The 18,728-nt window shown below is 52.6% G+C and overlaps 1 protein-coding gene across 1 annotated transcript in view; it reads right to left on the bottom strand.

Annotated features, from left to right (window-relative positions):
• Positions 1-562: 562 nt before the first annotated feature.
• mvp (major vault protein) overlaps positions 563-18,728 on the bottom strand; it is a 48,835-nt gene continuing 30,669 nt past the window's right edge. The window contains exons 11-17 of the mRNA XM_069188389.1: positions 17,052-17,249; positions 14,525-14,669; positions 13,090-13,301; positions 6,659-6,775; positions 6,450-6,576; positions 2,651-2,839; positions 563-864 (exon numbers count right to left, since the gene is read on the bottom strand). Of these exons, the coding sequence (XP_069044490.1) occupies positions 739-864; positions 2,651-2,839; positions 6,450-6,576; positions 6,659-6,775; positions 13,090-13,301; positions 14,525-14,669; positions 17,052-17,249 (1,114 nt within the window). The 3' untranslated portion in view covers positions 563-738. The remainder of the gene's footprint in view (positions 865-2,650; positions 2,840-6,449; positions 6,577-6,658; positions 6,776-13,089; positions 13,302-14,524; positions 14,670-17,051; positions 17,250-18,728) is intronic.

Genomic DNA, 18,728 nt, shown 5'->3' with positions numbered 1-18,728 from the left:
AGAGCTGGTCTGGAGCAGGCACGAGCCAAGTGGTGAACTAGAGCAGACACGAGACAGGAAGAGCTGGTCTAGAGCAGACACGAGTCAGGAAGAGCTGGTCTAGAGCAGGCACGAGTCAGGAAGAGCTGGTCTGGAGCAGACACGAGCCAAGTGGTGAACTAGAGCAGACACGAGACAGGAAGAGCTGGTCTAGAGCAGGCACGAGTCAGGAAGAGCTGGTCTAGAGCACGCACGAGTCAGGAAGAGCTGGTCTGGAGCAGGCACGAGCCAAGTGGTGAACTAGAGCAGGCACGAGTCAGGAAGAGCTGGTCTAGAGCAGGCACGAGACGAGTGGTGAACTAGAGCAGACACGAGTCAGGAGGCGCTGGTCTAGAGCAGGCACTGCTCTAGGAAGTCTTGGTCTAGACCAGACAACACAGGAACTGTTGATCTAGAATATAGACAAACACTGGAAGGGCTGATCTAGAGCAGACAATACATAGGAAGTCATGGTCTAGATCCCACAACACAGAGAGTGGAACGAGCCGCCCAGGCGCGTCACAGATAACACGAGAGACTCCTCTGCAATTAACCATTGGTTTATTGGACAATCTGAGAGGGGTGATCACAGACGAGCCGGCAGAGACAGCGAGTGGCTCGTCTGCCCCACCCAGCCCCACTTCGGAAGAGCAGATCAGCCATCGGAAAAGCTCAGCGTCTGGTGTCGGGCCTTCTCCTTCCTTCCAGCCCCTCCCCCCCTCACTCCTTCGGCCCAGAGCTCGGCAGCGCCCCCAGCAGGCCGTTGGCCGTGGTGAAGAGATTGATGGGGGAAGAGCCGTCAGTGATCAGCGTGGACTGGAGACCCAGAGACTGGAGCATCTTCACCTGGAGAGACAGAGAGAGAGGGGTTAATACACACACACTGACTGGACACTCCAGTACATTAACACTGCACTGAGAGAGAGAGGGGTTAATACAGACACACTGACTGGACACTCCAGTACATTAACACTGCACTGAGAGAGAGGGGGGTTAATACACACACACTGACTGGACACTCCAGTACATTAACACTGCACTGAGAGAGAGAGGGGTTAATACAGACACACTGACTGGACACTCCAGTACATTAACACTGCACTGAGAGAGAGGGGTTCATACAGACACACTGACTGGACACTCCAGTACATTAACACTGCACTGAGAGAGAGGGGGGTTAATACACACACACTGACTGGACACTCCAGTACATTAACACTGCACTGAGAGAGAGAGAGGGGTTAATACACACACACTGACTGGACACTCCAGTACATTAACACTGCACTGAGAGAGAGAGAGGGGTTAATACAGACACACTGACTGGACACTCCAGTACATTAACACTGCACTGAGAGAGAGGGGTTCATACAGACACACTGACTGGACACTCCAGTACATTAACACTGCACTGAGAGAGAGAGAGGGGTTAATACACACACACTGACTGGACACTCCGGTACATTAACACTGCACTGAGAGAGAGAGGGGTTCATACAGACACACTGACTGGACACTCCAGTACATTAACACTGCACTGAGAGAGAGAGAGGGGTTAATACACACACACTGACTGGACACTCCGGTACATTAACACTGCACTGAGAGAGAGAGAGGGGTTAATACAGACACACTGACTGGACACTCCAGTACATTAACACTGCACTGAGAGAGAGGGGTTCATACAGACACACTGACTGGACACTCCAGTACATTAACACTGCACTGAGAGAGAGGGGGGTTAATACACACACACTGACTGGACACTCCAGTACATTAACACTGCACTGAGAGAGAGAGAGGGGTTAATACAGACACACTGACTGGACACTCCAGTACATTAACACTGCACTGAGAGAGAGGGGTTCATACAGACACACTGACTGGACACTCCAGTACATTAACACTGCACTGAGAGAGAGAGAGGGGTTAATACACACACACTGACTGGACACTCCGGTACATTAACACTGCACTGAGAGAGAGAGGGGTTCATACAGACACACTGACTGGACACTCCAGTAAATTAACACTGCACTGAGAGAGAGAGAGGGGTTAATACACACACACTGACTGGACACTCCGGTACATTAACACTGCACTGAGAGAGAGAGGGGTTCATACAGACACACTGACTGGACACTCCAGTACATGAACACTGCACTGAGAGAGAGAGGGGGGTTAATACAGACACACTGACTGGACACTCCAGTACATTAACACTGCACTGAGAGAGAGAGGGGTTAATACAGACACACTGACTGGACACTCCAGTACATTAACACTGCACTGAGAGAGAGAGGGGTTAATACACACACACTGACTGGACACTCCAGTACATTAACACTGCACTGAGAGAGAGAGGGGTTAATACACACACACTGACTGGACACTCCAGTACATTAACACTGCACTGAGAGAGAGGGGTTAATACCCACACACTGACTGGACACTCCAGTACATTAACACTGCACTGAGAGAGAGAGGGGTTAATACACACACACTGACTGGACACTCCAGTACATTAACACTGCACTGAGAGAGAGGGGTTAATACCCACACACTGACTGGACACTCCAGTACATTAACACTGCACTGAGAGAGAGGGGTCAGTGCTCTGCAGACGCAGTACCTGAAGCTCTGGTCCAGCTCTGGCGATCTCTCGGATGGTCTCGGCCCCGATGCTCTCGATCATGTCCTTGAACTTGCGGCTCTCGATGGCGGCGATCTTCTCCTGCTTCTCCACCTCCAGCCTGTTCATCTCGCGCTGGTACTCCAGCTCCTGCTCTCGCGCCTTAGACAGGCGAGCCAGCTCGCCCTCCTGCACACAGACAGCACCACAGAGCCCCGAGCTCACACACAGAGCCCCGAGCTCACACACAGACAGCACCACAGAGCCCCGAGCTCACACACAGAGTCCCGAGCTCACACACAGAGCCCCGAGCTCACACACAGAGCCCCGAGCTCACACACAGACAGCACCACATAGCCCCGAGCTCACACACAGACAGCACCACAGAGCCCCGAGTTCACACACAGACAGCACCACAGAGCCCCGAGCTCACACACAGACAGCACCACAGATCCCCGAGTTCACACACAGACAGCAACCCAGAGCCCCGAGCTCACACACAGACAGCACCACAGAGCCCCGAGCTCACACACAGACAGCACCACAGAGCCCCGAGCTCACACACAGAGTCCCGAGCTCACACACAGAGCCCCGAGCTCACACACAGACAGCACCACAGAGCCCCGAGCTCACACACAGACAGCACCACAGAGCCCCGAGCTCACACACAGACAGCAACCCAGAGCCCCGAGCTCACACACAGACAGCAACACAGAGCCCCGAGCTCACACACAGACTCACACACACAGACAGCAACACAGAGCCCCGAGCTCACACACAGACAGCACCACATAGCCCGAGCTCACACACAGACTCACACACACAGACAGCAACACAGAGCCCCGAGCTCACACACAGACAGCAACACACAGACAGCAACACAGAGCCCCGAGCTCACACACATAGCCCAGAGCTCACACACAGACAGCACCACATAGCCCGAGCTCACACACAGACAGCAACACAGATCCCCGAGTTCACACACAGACAGCAACACAGAGCCCCGAGCTCACACACAGACAGCAACACAGATCCCCGAGTTCACACACAAGCAACACAGAGCCCCGAGCTCACACACAGACAGCAACACAGAGCCCCGAGCTCACACACAGACAGCACCACATAGCCCGAGCTCACACACAGACAGCAACACAGAGCCCCGAGTTCACACACAGACAGCAACACAGAGCCCCGAGCTCACACACATAGCCCAGAGCTCACACACAGACAGCAACACAGAGCCCGAGCTCACACACAGACTCACAAACACAGACAGCAACACAGAGCCCCAAGTTCACACACAGACTCACACACACAGACAGCAACACAGAGCCCCGAGCTCACACACAGACAGCACCACATAGCCCCGAGCTCACACACAGACTCACACACACAGACAGCAACACAGAGCCCCGAGCTCACACACAGACAGCAACACACAGACAGCAACACAGAGCCCCGAGCTCACACACAGACAGCAACACAGAGCCCCGAGCTCACACACAGACTCACACACACAGACAGCAACACAGAGCCCCGAGCTCACACACAGACAGCACCACATAGCCCGAGCTCACACACAGACAGCAACACAGAGCCCCGAGTTCACACACAGACAGCAACACAGAGCCCCGAGCTCACACACATAGCCCAGAGCTCACACACAGACAGCAACACAGAGCCCCGAGCTCACACACATAGCCCAGAGCTCACACACAGACAGCACCACATAGCCCGAGCTCACACACAGACAGCAACACAGATCCCCGAGTTCACACACAGACAGCAACACAGAGCCCCGAGCTCACACACAGACAGCAACACAGATCCCCGAGTTCACACACAGACAGCAACACAGAGCCCCGAGCTCACACACAGACAGCAACACAGAGCCCCGAGCTCACACACAGACAGCACCACATAGCCCGAGCTCACACACAGACAGCAACACAGAGCCCCGAGTTCACACACAGACAGCAACACAGAGCCCCGAGCTCACACACATAGCCCAGAGCTCACACACAGACAGCAACACAGAGCCCCGAGCTCACACACAGACTCACAAACACAGACAGCAACACAGAGCCCCAAGTTCACACACAGACTCACACACACAGACAGCAACACAGAGCCCCGAGCTCACACACAGACAGCACCACATAGCCCGAGCTCACACACAGACTCACACACACAGACAGCAACACAGAGCCCCGAGCTCACACACAGACAGCAACACACAGACAGCAACACAGAGCCCCGAGCTCACACACATAGCCCAGAGCTCACACACAGACAGCACCACATAGCCCGAGCTCACACACAGACAGCAACACAGAGCCCCGAGTTCACACACAGACAGCAACACAGAGCCCCGAGCTCACACACATAGCCCAGAGCTCACACACAGACAGCAACACAGAGCCCCGAGCTCACACACATAGCCCAGAGCTCACACACAGACAGCACCACATAGCCCGAGCTCACACACAGACAGCAACACAGATCCCCGAGTTCACACACAGACAGCAACACAGAGCCCCGAGCTCACACACAGACAGCAACACAGAGCCCCGAGCTCACACACAGACAGCACCACATAGCCCGAGCTCACACACAGACAGCAACACAGAGCCCCGAGTTCACACACAGACAGCAACACAGAGCCCCGAGCTCACACACAGACTCACACACACAGACAGCAACACAGAGCCCCGAGTTCACACACAGACTCACACACACAGACAGCAACACAGAGGCCCGAGCTCACACACAGACAGCACCACATAGCCCGAGCTCACACACAGACTCACACACACAGACAGCAACACAGAGCCCCAAGTTCACACACAGACTCACACACACAGACAGCAACACAGAGGCCCGAGCTCACACACAGACAGCACCACATAGCCCGAGCTCACACACAGACTCACACACACAGACAGCAACACAGAGCCCCGAGTTCACACACAGACAGCAACACAGAGCCCCGAGCTCACACACAGACAGCAACACAGAGCCCCGAGCTCACACACAGACAGCACCACATAGCCCGAGCTCACACACAGACAGCAACACAGAGCCCCGAGTTCACACACAGACAGCACCACATAGCCCGAGCTCACACACAGACTCACACACACAGACAGCAACACAGAGCCCCAAGTTCACACACAGACTCACACACACAGACAGCAACACAGAGGCCCGAGCTCACACACAGACAGCACCACATAGCCCGAGCTCACACACAGACAGCAACACAGAGCCCCGAGTTCACACACAGACAGCACCACATAGCCCGAGCTCACACACAGACTCACACACACAGACAGCAACACAGAGCCCCAAGTTCACACACAGACTCACACACACAGACAGCAACACAGAGCCCCGAGCTCACACACAGACAGCACCACATAGCCCGAGCTCACACACAGACTCACACACACAGACAGCAACACAGAGCCCCGAGCTCACACACAGACAGCAACACACAGACAGCAACACAGAGGCCCGAGCTCACACACAGACAGCACCACATAGCCCGAGCTCACACACAGACTCACACACACAGACAGCAACACAGAGCCCCGAGTTCACACACAGACTCACACACACAGACAGCAACACAGAGCCCCGAGCTCACACACAGACAGCAACACAGAGCCCCGAGCTCACACACAGACTCACACACACAGACAGCAACACAGAGCCCCGAGCTCACACACAGACAGCAACACAGAGCTCCGTACTCTCACACAAGCACGCACACTCAGACACGCGCGCGGCTCCTCACCGCCTCGATGCGCTGAGCCTCGGCCCTCAGTCTGGCCTCTGCGACGGCGGCCTCTCCCTGGATCTTCGCTGCCTCGGCCTTGGACTGGGCCTCAGCCTTCGCGGCGCCCGTGCTCTCCACCGCAGAGCTGGAGGGGCAGAGGGCAGGGGGCGGGCGTCAGCGCGGGGGGGGCCCGAGCGGGGGGGGGCGGGGGCTTGGCGTGGGCTGACCTGAGCGCCTCCAGCTCCAGCAGCTCCCTGCGGGCCTTCTCTGCCTCCGCCTGGTCCGTGATCCGCTGCCTCTCCAGCCTCCCCTTGGCCTCCTGCTCCAGCCGCTCGGCCTCGTGGCTGACCAGGGGGGGAGAGAGAGAGAGAGGGAACTGAGGAACAGTGAGCCTGTCTCTCAATAATAATAATACAGTGTGTGATCTCCTGTCCCAGCCTGAGGAACAGACAGTGAGCCTGTCTCTCAATAATAATAATACAGTGTGTGATCTCCTGTCCCAGCCTGAGGAACAGACAGTGAGCCTGTCTCTCAATAATAATAATACAGTGTGTGATCTGTCCCAGCCTGAGGAACAGACAGTGAGCCTGTCTCTCAATAATAATAATACAGTGTGTGATCTCCTGTCCCAGCCTGAGGAACAGACAGTGAGCCTGTCTCTCAATAATAATAATACAGTGTGTGATCTCCTGTCCCAGCCTGAGGAACAGACAGTGAGCCCGTCTCTCAATAATAATAATACAGTGTGTGATCTCCTGTCCCAGCCTGAGGAACAGACAGTGAGCCTGTCTCTCAATAATAATAATACAGTGTGTGATCTCCTGTCCCAGCCTGAGGAACAGACAGTGAGCCTGTCTCTCAATAATAATAATACAGTGTGTGATCTCCTGTCCCAGCCTGAGGAACAGACAGTGAGCCCGTCTCTCAATAATAATAATACAGTGTGTGATCTCCTGTCCCAGCCTGAGGAACAGACAGTGAGCCCGTCTCTCAATAATAATAATACAGTGTGTGATCTCCTGTCCCAGCCTGAGGAACAGACAGTGAGCCCGTCTCTCAATAATAATAATACAGTGTGTGATCTCCTGTCCCAGCCTGAGGAACAGACAGTGAGCCCGTCTCTCAATAATAATAATACAGTGTGTGATCTCCTGTCCCAGCCTGAGGAACAGACAGTAAGCCCGTCTCTCAATAATAATAATACAGTGTGTGATCTCCTGTCCCAGCCTGAGGAACAGACAGTGAGCCTGTCTCTCAATAATAATAATACAGTGTGTGATCTCCTGTCCCAGCCTGAGGAACAGACAGTGAGCCCGTCTCTCAATAATAATAATACAGTGTGTGATCTCCTGTCCCAGCCTGAGGAACAGACAGTGAGCCCGTCTCTCAATAATAATAATACAGTGTGTGATCTCCTGTCCCAGCCTGAGGAACAGACAGTGAGCCTGTCTCTCAATAATAATAATACAATGTGTGAGCTCCTGTCCCAGCCTGAGGAACAGACAGTGAGCCTGTCTCTCAATAATAATAATACAGTGTGTGATCTCCTGTCCCAGCCTGAGGAACAGACAGTGAGCCCGTCTCTCAATAATAATAATACAGTGTGTGATCTCCTGTCCCAGCCTGAGGAACAGACAGTGAGCCTGTCTCTCAATAATAATAATACAGTGTGTGATCTCCTGTCCCAGCCTGAGGAACAGACAGTGAGCCTGTCTCTCAATAATAATAATACAGTGTGTGATCTCCTGTCCCAGCCTGAGGAACAGACAGTGAGCCTGTCTCTCAATAATAATAATACAGTGTGTGATCTCCTGTCCCAGCCTGAGGAACAGACAGTGAGCCCGTCTCTCAATAATAATAATACAGTGTGTGATCTCCTGTCCCAGCCTGAGGAACAGACAGTGAGCCCGTCTCTCAATAATAATAATACAGTGTGTGATCTCCTGTCCCAGCCTGAGGAACAGACAGTGAGCCCGTCTCTCAATAATAATAATACAGTGTGTGATCTCCTGTCCCAGCCTGAGGAACAGACAGTGAGCCCGTCTCTCAATAATAATAATACAGTGTGTGATCTCCTGTCCCAGCCTGAGGAACAGACAGTGAGCCCGTCTCTCAATAATAATAATACAGTGTGTGATCTCCTGTCCCAGCCTGAGGAACAGACAGTGAGCCTGTCTCTCAATAATAATAATACAGTGTGTGATCTCCTGTCCCAGCCTGAGGAACAGACAGTGAGCCCGTCTCTCAATAATAATAATACAGTGTGTGATCTCCTGTCCCAGCCTGAGGAACAGACAGTGAGCCCGTCTCTCAATAATAATAATACAGTGTGTGATCTCCTGTCCCAGCCTGAGGAACAGACAGTGAGCCCGTCTCTCAATAATAATAATACAGTGTGTGATCTCCTGTCCCAGCCTGAGGAACAGACAGTGAGCCCGTCTCTCAATAATAATAATACAGTGTGTGATCTCCTGTCCCAGCCTGAGGAACAGACAGTGAGCCCGTCTCTCAATAATAATAATACAGTTTGTGATCTCCTGTCCCAGCCTGAAGAACAGACAGTGAGCCCGTCTCTCAATAATAATAATACAGTGTGTGATCTCCTGTCCCAGCCTGAGGAACAGACAGTGAGCCCGTCTCTCAATAATAATAATACAGTGTGTGATCTCCTGTCACAGCCTGAGGAACAGACAGTGAGCCCGTCTCTCAATAATAATAATACAGTGTGTGATCTCCTGTCCCAGCCTGAGGAACAGACAGTGAGCCCGTCTCTCAATAATAATAATACAGTGTGTGATCTCCTGTCCCAGCCTGAGGAACAGACAGTGAGCCCGTCTCTCAATAATAATAATACAGTGTGTGATCTCCTGTCCCAGCCTGAGGAACAGACAGTGAGCCCGTCTCTCAATAATAATAATACAGTGTGTGATCTCCTGTCCCAGCCTGAGGAACAGACAGTGAGCCTGTCTCTCAATAATAATAATACAGTGTGTGATCTCCTGTCCCAGCCTGAGGAACAGACAGTGAGCCCGTCTCTCAATAATAATAATACAGTGTGTGATCTCCTGTCCCAGCCTGAGGAACAGACAGTGAGCCCGTCTCTCAATAATAATAATACAGTGTGTGATCTCCTGTCCCAGCCTGAGGAACAGACAGTGAGCCCGTCTCTCAATAATAATAATACAATGTGTGAGCTCCTGTCCCAGCCTGAGGAACAGACAGTGAGCCCGTCTCTCAATAATAATAATACAGTGTGTGATCTCCTGTCCCAGCCTGAGGAACAGACAGTGAGCCCGTCTCTCAATAATAATAATACAGTGTGTGATCTCCTGTCCCAGCCTGAGGAACAGACAGTGAGCCCGTCTCTCAATAATAATAATACAGTGTGTGATCTCCTGTCCCAGCCTGAGGAACAGACAGTGAGCCTGTCTCTCAATAATAATAATACAGTGTGTGATCTCCTGTCCCAGCCTGAGGAACAGACAGTGAGCCCGTCTCTCAATAATAATAATACAGTGTGTGATCTCCTGTCCCAGCCTGAGGAACAGACAGTGAGCCCGTCTCTCAATAATAATAATACAGTGTGTGATCTCCTGTCCCAGCCTGAGGAACAGACAGTGAGCCCGTCTCTCAATAATAATAATACAGTGTGTGATCTCCTGTCCCAGCCTGAGGAACAGACAGTGAGCCCGTCTCTCAATAATAATAATACAGTGTGTGATCTCCTGTCCCAGCCTGAGGAACAGACAGTAAGCCCGTCTCTCAATAATAATAATACAGTGTGTGATCTCCTGTCCCAGCCTGAGGAACAGACAGTGAGCCTGTCTCTCAATAATAATAATACAGTGTGTGATCTCCTGTCCCAGCCTGAGGGACAGACAGTGAGCCTGTCTCTCAATAATAATAATACAGTGTGTGATCTCCTGTCCCAGCCTGAGGGAACAGACAGTGAGCCTGTCTCTCAATAATAATAATACAGTGTGTGATCTCCTGTCCCAGCCTGAGGAACAGACAGTGAGCCTGTCTCTCAATAATAATAATACAGTGTGTGATCTCCTGTCCCAGCCTGAGGAACAGACAGTGAGCCTGTCTCTCAATAATAATAATACAGTGTGTGATCTCCTGTCCCAGCCTGAGGAACAGACAGTGAGCCCGTCTCTCAATAATAATAATACAGTGTGTGATCTCCTGTCCCAGCCTGAGGAACAGACAGTGAGCCCGTCTCTCAATAATAATAATACAGTGTGTGATCTCCTGTCCCAGCCTGAGGAACAGACAGTGAGCCCGTCTCTCAATAATAATAATACAGTGTGTGATCTCCTGTCCCAGCCTGAGGAACAGACAGTGAGCCCGTCTCTCAATAATAATAATACAGTGTGTGATCTCCTGTCCCAGCCTGAGGAACAGACAGTGAGCCCGTCTCTCAATAATAATAATACAGTGTGTGATCTCCTGTCCCAGCCTGAGGAACAGACAGTGAGCCCGTCTCTCAATAATAATAATACAGTGTGTGATCTCCTGTCCCAGCCTGAGGAACAGACAGTGAGCCCGTCTCTCAATAATAATAATACAGTGTGTGATCTCCTGTCCCAGCCTGAGGAACAGACAGTGAGCCCGTCTCTCAATAATAATAATACAGTGTGTGATCTCCTGTCCCAGCCTGAGGAACAGACAGTGAGCCCGTCTCTCAATAATAATAATACAGTGTGTGATCTCCTGTCCCAGCCTGAGGAACAGACAGTGAGCCTGTCTCTCAATAATAATAATACAGTGTGTGATCTCCTGTCCCAGCCTGAGGAACAGACAGTGAGCCTGTCTCTCAATAATAATAATACAGTGTGTGATCTCCTGTCCCAGCCTGAGGAACAGACAGTGAGCCTGTCTCTCAATAATAATAATACAGTGTGTGATCTCCTGTCCCAGCCTGAGGAACAGACAGTGAGCCCTGTCTCTCAATAATAATAATACAGTGTGTGATCTCCTGTCCCAGCCTGAGGAACAGACAGTGAGCCCGTCTCTCAATAATAATAATACAGTGTGTGATCTCCTGTCCCAGCCTGAGGAACAGACAGTGAGCCTGTCTCTCAATAATAATAATACAGTGTGTGATCTCCTGTCCCAGCCTGAGGAACAGACAGTGAGCCCGTCTCTCAATAATAATAATACAGTGTGTGATCTCCTGTCCCAGCCTGAGGAACAGACAGTGAGCCCGTCTCTCAATAATAATAATACAGTGTGTGACCTCCTGTCCCAGCCTGAGGAACAGACAGTGAGCCTGTCTCTCAATAATAATAATACAGGTGTGATCTCCTGCCCAGCCTGAGGAACAGACAGTGAGCCCGTCTCTCAATAATAATAATACAGTGTGTGATCTCCTGTCCCAGCCTGAGGAACAGACAGTGAGCCCGTCTCTCAATAATAATAATACAGTGTGTGATCTCCTGTCCCAGCCTGAGGAACAGACAGTGAGCCCGTCTCTCAATAATAATAATACAGTGTGTGATCTCCTGTCCCAGCCTGAGGAACAGACAGTGAGCCTGTCTCTCAATAATAATAATACAGTGTGTGATCTCCTGTCCCAGCCTGAGGAACAGACAGTGAGCCCGTCTCTCAATAATAATAATACAGTGTGTGATCTCCTGTCCCAGCCTGAGGAACAGACAGTGAGCCCGTCTCTCAATAATAATAATACAGTGTGTGATCTCCTGTCCCAGCCTGAGGAACAGACAGTGAGCCCGTCTCTCAATAATAATAATACAGTGTGTGATCTCCTGTCCCAGCCTGAGGAACAGACAGTGAGCCCGTCTCTCAATAATAATAATACAGTGTGTGATCTCCTGTCCCAGCCTGAGGAACAGACAGTGAGCCCGTCTCTCAATAATAATAATACAGTGTGTGATCTCCTGTCCCAGCCTGAGGAACAGACAGTGAGCCCGTCTCTCAATAATAATAATACAGTGTGTGATCTCCTGTCCCAGCCTGAGGAACAGACAGTGAGCCTGTCTCTCAATAATAATAATACAGTGTGTGATCTCCTGTCCCAGCCTGAGGAACAGAACAGTGAGCCCTGTCTCTCAATAATACAGAACTTTAATTAACAAAGTGTGGGAGTGATCTCCTGTCCCAGACAGAGGAACAGACAGTGAGCACCGTGAATGTCTCTCAATAATAATAATACAGTGTGTGATCTCCTGTCCCAGCCTGAGGAACAGACAGTGAGCCTGTCTCTCAATAATAATAATACAGTGTGTGATCTCCTGTCCCAGCCTGAGGATGATCTCCTGTCCCAGCCTGAGGAACAGTGAGTCTGTCTCCCAATAATGCTCCAGCCGCCTACAGTATATGTCAATATTTTATAATATGTCTTTGTTGTAAATGTCTGTAACATGTCTGTAGATTTTATTTTACTTCTATTTTTTGTTTTGTTTCCTGTGAATTTCATTATTTTTATTTGCTTTGGCAACACTGATTGTACCCCTCGGTCATGCTAATACAGCACCTTGAATTGAACTGAAAGTGCATTGAGAGGGAGTGATTGTCAGAGAGAGAGACAGGCAGGGGGAGAGAGAGAAACTGGCCTTGTTACTGAGAGAGAAAGGGGCTGGCCTCTTCACTAAGAGAGAGAGACAGGCAGGGAGGGAGAGAGAGAGACAGGTACCGGGCAGCTGCCTCCTGTGAGTTGGTGGTGATCTCGATGGCCAGCTGCACACTCTTCTGCAGGGCGTCCCGGGTCCTCTGGTCCACAGGCTCCACCGACTGGATGTCCACGCTGGTGATGACCAGTCCGTTCTGGGGGAACCGCAGACTGGACCGGATCTTCATCGACTCGTCGAACCCGAACACTGCCGAGCAGATGATGCGGATTGAGTTCTAGACAGGCAAGAGAAAAAAGAACTTAATACAGACCCCAGAGACACCCCTCACACAGAGAGATGAACACAGACCCTAATACAGACCCCAGAGACACCCCTCACACAGAGAGATGAACACAGACCCTAATACAGACCCCAGAGACACTCCTCACACAGAGAGATGAACACAGACCCTAATACAGACCCAAGAGACACTCCTCACACAGAGAGATGAACACAGACCCTAATACAGACCCCAGAGACACTCCTCACACAGGGAGATGAATACAGACCCTAATACAGACCCCAGAGACACTCCTCACACAGAGAGATGAACACAGACCCTAATACAGACCCCAGAGACACTCCTCACACAGGGAGATGAACACAGACCCTAATACAGACCCCAGAGACACTCCTCACACAGAGAGATGAACACAGGCCCTAATACAGACCCCAGAGACACTCCTCACACAGAGAGATGAACACAGACCCTAATACAGACCCCAGAGACACTCCTCACACAGAGAGATGAACACAGACCCTAATACAGACCCCAGAGACACTCCTCACACAGAGAGATCAATACAGACCCTAATACAGACCCCAGAGACACTCCTCACACAGAGAGATGAACACAGACCCTAATACAGACCCCAGAGACACTCCTCACACAGAGAGATGAATACAGACCCTAATACAGACCCCAGAGACACTCCTCACACAGAGAGATGAACACAGACCCTAATACAGACCCCAGAGACACTCCTCACACAGAGAGATGAACACAGACCCTAATACAGACCCCAGAGACACTCCTCACACAGAGAGATGAACACAGACCCTAATACAGACCCCAGAGACACTCCTCACACAGAGAGATGAACACAGACCCTAATACAGACCCCAGAGACACTCCTCACACAGAGAGATGAACACAGACCCTAATACAGACCCCAGAGACACTCCTCACACAGAGAAATGAACACAGACCCTAATACAGACCCCAGAGACACTCCTCACACAGAGAGATGAATACAGACCCTAATACAGACCCAGAGACACTCCTCACACAGAGAGATGAAGACAGACCCTAATACAGACCCCAGAGACACTCCTCACACAGAGAGATGAACACAGACCCTAATACAGACCCCAGAGACACTCCTCACACAGAGAGATGAACACAGACCCTAATACAGACCCCAGAGACACTCCTCACACAGCGAGATGAACACAGACCTTGTGGAAGTCGTCGAACTGCACAGAGGCCACGGCTCCTCGGATTCTCGAGGCCACGGCCTTGCAGGCGTCGCCGATGAAGTCGGGGACGGAGAAGAGGTGGGACGCCTCCGCCGGGTCGCTCCGGTCCTTGATGTCGAAGTGCCTGGGGGTGATGGGAGAAGGAGAGGTGGAGACGCGTCTCTGTGGACAGCGGTGCTTACCCCAGGACAGCTCTCCTCAGACCCCCTACCAGTCCGGCCCGGCCCATATCTCCCCAGTACTGGTACCAGTACCAGTCTGGCCCAGCCTATTTCTCACCAGTACCAGTACTGTTACCAGTCCAGCTCAGCCCATATCTCCCCAATACCGGTACCAGTACCGGTCCAAATCCAATCCGCTATTACCCCCAGTACCAGTACTGGTACCAGTCCAGCCCAGTGTGCTCCACCAAGGCTCTGCCAGTACTAGTATCCAGTCTGGTCATCTGCAGTCTGGCTCTCCCCAGGTCCAGTCTGCTGACCAGCTGCAGTCCAGTCCAGTCCAGTCCAGTCCAGTCCAGTCAGGTCCAGTCGGGTCAGTGGTCAGTGGTCAGTGGTCAGTACCAGTTGTAGGAGAGCTGCAGCTGCAGGCGGGCGTGGTCCGCGGTCTCGATGGTGATGATGTCGGTGCAGAAGTCCAGTCCGGTCCAGTCCAGTCCGGTCAGTGGTCAGTGGTCAGTGGTCAGTACCAGTTGTAGGACAGCTGCAGCTGCCGGCGGGCGTGGTCCGCGGTCTCGATGGTGATGATGTCGGTGCAGAAGTCCAGTCCGGTCCAGTCCAGTCCGGTCAGGTCAGGTCAGGTCAGTGGTCAGTGGTCAGTGGTCAGTGGTCAGTGGTCAGTGGTCAGTACCAGTTGTAGGAGAGCTGCAGCTGCAGGCGGGCGTGGTCCGCGGTCTCGATGGTGATGATGTCGGTGCAGAAGTCCAGTCCGGTCCAGTCCAGTCCGGTCAGGTCAGGTCAGTGGTCAGTGGTCAGTGGTCAGTGGTCAGTACCAGTTGTAGGAGAGCTGCAGCTGCAGGCGGGCGTGGTCCGCGGTCTTGATGGTGATGATGTCGGTGCAGAAGTCCAGTCCGGTCCAGTCCAGTCCGGTCAGGTCAGTGGTCAGTGGTCAGTGGTCAGTACCAGTTGTAGGACAGCTGCAGCTGCAGGCGGGCGTGGTCCGCGGTCTCGATGGTGATGATGTCGGTGCAGAAGTCCAGTCCGGTCCAGTCCAGTCCGGTCGGGTCAGTGGTCAGTGGTCAGTGGTCAGTACCAGTTGTAGGACAGCTGCAGCTGCAGGCGGGCGTGGTCCGCGGTCTTGATGGTGATGATGTCGGTGCAGAAGTCCAGTCCGGTCCAGTCCAGTCCGGTCAGGTCAGTGGTCAGTGGTCAGTGGTCAGTGGTCAGTACCAGTTGTAGGAGAGCTGCAGCTGCAGGCGGGCGTGGTCCGCGGTCTTGATGGTGATGATGTCGGTGCAGAAGTCCAGTCCGGTCCAGTCCAGTCCGGTCAGGTCAGTGGTCAGTGGTCAGTGGTCAGTACCAGTTGTAGGACAGCTGCAGCTGCAGGCGGGCGTGGTCCGCGGTCTCGATGGTGATGATGTCGGTGCAGAAGTCCAGTCCGGTCCAGTCCAGTCCGGTCAGGTCAGTGGTCAGTGGTCAGTGGTCAGTACCAGTTGTAGGACAGCTGCAGCTGCAGGCGGGCGTGGTCCGCGGTCTCGATGGTGATGATGTCGGTGCAGAAGTCCAGTCCGGTCCAGTCCAGTCCGGTCAGGTCAGTGGTCAGTGGTCAGTGGTCAGTGGTCAGTGGTCAGTACCAGTTGTAGGAGAGCTGCAGCTGCAGGCGGGCGTGGTCCGCGGTCTCGATGGTGATGATGTCGGTGCAGAAGTCCAGTCCGGTCCAGTCCAGTCCGGTCAGGTCAGTGGTCAGTGGTCAGTGGTCAGTGGTCAGTGGTCAGTACCAGTTGTAGGACAGCTGCAGCTGCAGGCGGGCGTGGTCCGCGGTCTCGATGGTGATGATGTCGGTGCAGAAGTCCAGTCCGGTCCAGTCCAGTCCGGTCAGTGGTCAGTGGTCAGTGGTCAGTGGTCAGTGGTCAGTGGTCAGTGGTCAGTACCAGTTGTAGGACAGCTGCAGCTGCAGGCGGGCGTGGTCCGCGGTCTCGATGGTGATGATGTCGGTGCAGAAGTCCAGTCCGGTCCAGTCCAGTCCGGTCAGTGGTCAGTGGTCAGTGGTCAGTGGTCAGTACCAGTTGTAGGACAGCTGCAGCTGCAGGCGGGCGTGGTCCGCGGTCTCGATGGTGATGATGTCGGTGCAGAAGTCCAGTCCGGTCCAGTCCAGTCCGGTCAGTGGTCAGTGGTCAGTGGTCAGTGGTCAGTACCAGTTGTAGGACAGCTGCAGCTGCCGGCGGGCGTGGTCCGCGGTCTCGATGGTGATGATGTCGGTGCAGAAGTCCAGTCCGGTCCAGTCCAGTCCGGTCAGTGGTCAGTGGTCAGTGGTCAGTGGTCAGTGGTCAGTGGTCAGTGGTCAGTACCAGTTGTAGGACAGCTGCAGCTGCAGGCGGGCGTGGTCCGCGGTCTCGATGGTGATGATGTCGGTGCAGAAGTCCGGCCCCAGCAGCAGGCAGATGGCCTTGATGACGTTGGAGCGTTTGGGCTTGTCGCCGGACAGTGACAGAACCGTGAACTGCTCGTCTGGGCCCAGCATGACCAGCTCTGGACCGAACACCACCCTGGGAGAGACAGAGAGGAACTTCAGAACCCGTCCTGCTGCCACAGGGACCGGCCAGTCACCCTGACCAACTCCCACACACACTGATCCCAGCAGAGACACTGTCTGACACTCAGTTTAACACACACTGATCCCAGCAGAGACCCTGTCTCACACTCAGTTTAACACACACTGATCCCAGCAGAGACCCTGTCTCACACTCAGTTTAACACACACTGATCCCAGCAGAGACACTGTCTCACACTCAGTTTAACACACACTGATCCCAGCAGAGACACACTGTCTCACACTCAGTTTAACACACACACTGATCCCAGCAGAGACACTGTCTCACACTCAGTTTAACACACACACTGATCCCAGCAGAGACACTGTCTCACACTCAGTTTAACACACACACTGATCCCAGCAGAGACACTGTCTCACACTCAGTTTAACACACACACTGATCCCAGCAGAGACACTGTCTCACACTCAGTTTAACACACACACTGATCCCAGCAGAGACACTGTCTCACACTCAGTTTAACACACACACTGATCCCAGCAGAGACACTGTCTCACACTCAGTTTAACACACACACTGATCCCAGCAGAGACACGCTGTCTCACACTCAGTTTAACACACACTGATCCCAGCAGAGACACCCTGTCTCACACTCAGTTTAACACACACACTGATCCCAGCAGAGACACGCTGTCTCACACTCAGTTTAACACACACACTGATCCCAGCAGAGACACTGTCTCACACTCAGTTTAACACACACACTGATCCCAGCAGAGACACGCTGTCTCACACTCAGTTTAACACACACACTGATCCCAGCAGAGACACGCTGTCTCACACTCAGTTTAACACACACACTGATCCCAGCAGAGACACGCTGTCTCACACTCAGTTTAACACACACACTGATCCCAGCAGAGACACTGTCTCACACTCAGTTTAACACACACACTGATCCCAGCAGAGACACGCTGTCTCACACTCAGTTTAACACACACACTGATCCCAGCAGAGACACGCTGTCTCACACTCAGTTTAACACACACACTGATCCCAGCAGAGACACGCTGTCTCACACTCAGTTTAACACACACACTGATCCCAGCAGAGACACGCTGTCTCACACTCAGTTTAACACACACTGATCCCAGCAGAGACACCCTGTCTCACACTCAGTTTAACACACACACTGATCCCAGCAGAGACACTGTCTCACACTCAGTTTAACACACACACTGATCCCAGCAGAGACACTGTCTCACACTCAGTTTAACACACACACTGATCCCAGCAGAGACACCCTGTCTCACACTCAGTTTAACACACACACTGATCCCAGCAGAGACACTGTCTCACACTCAGTTTAACACACACACTGATCCCAGCAGAGACACTGTCTCACACTCAGTTTAACACACACACTGATCCCAGCAGAGACACGCTGTCTCACACTCAGTTTAACACACACAC

The sequence above is a fragment of the Lepisosteus oculatus genome, chromosome 4 (genome assembly GCF_040954835.1).
Source record: "Lepisosteus oculatus isolate fLepOcu1 chromosome 4, fLepOcu1.hap2, whole genome shotgun sequence".
In the NCBI taxonomy this organism is placed as follows: Eukaryota; Metazoa; Chordata; class Actinopteri; order Semionotiformes; family Lepisosteidae; genus Lepisosteus; species Lepisosteus oculatus.
The sequence above is the reverse complement of the archived record's forward strand: the minus strand, read 5'-3'. Positions and strand labels throughout refer to the sequence as shown.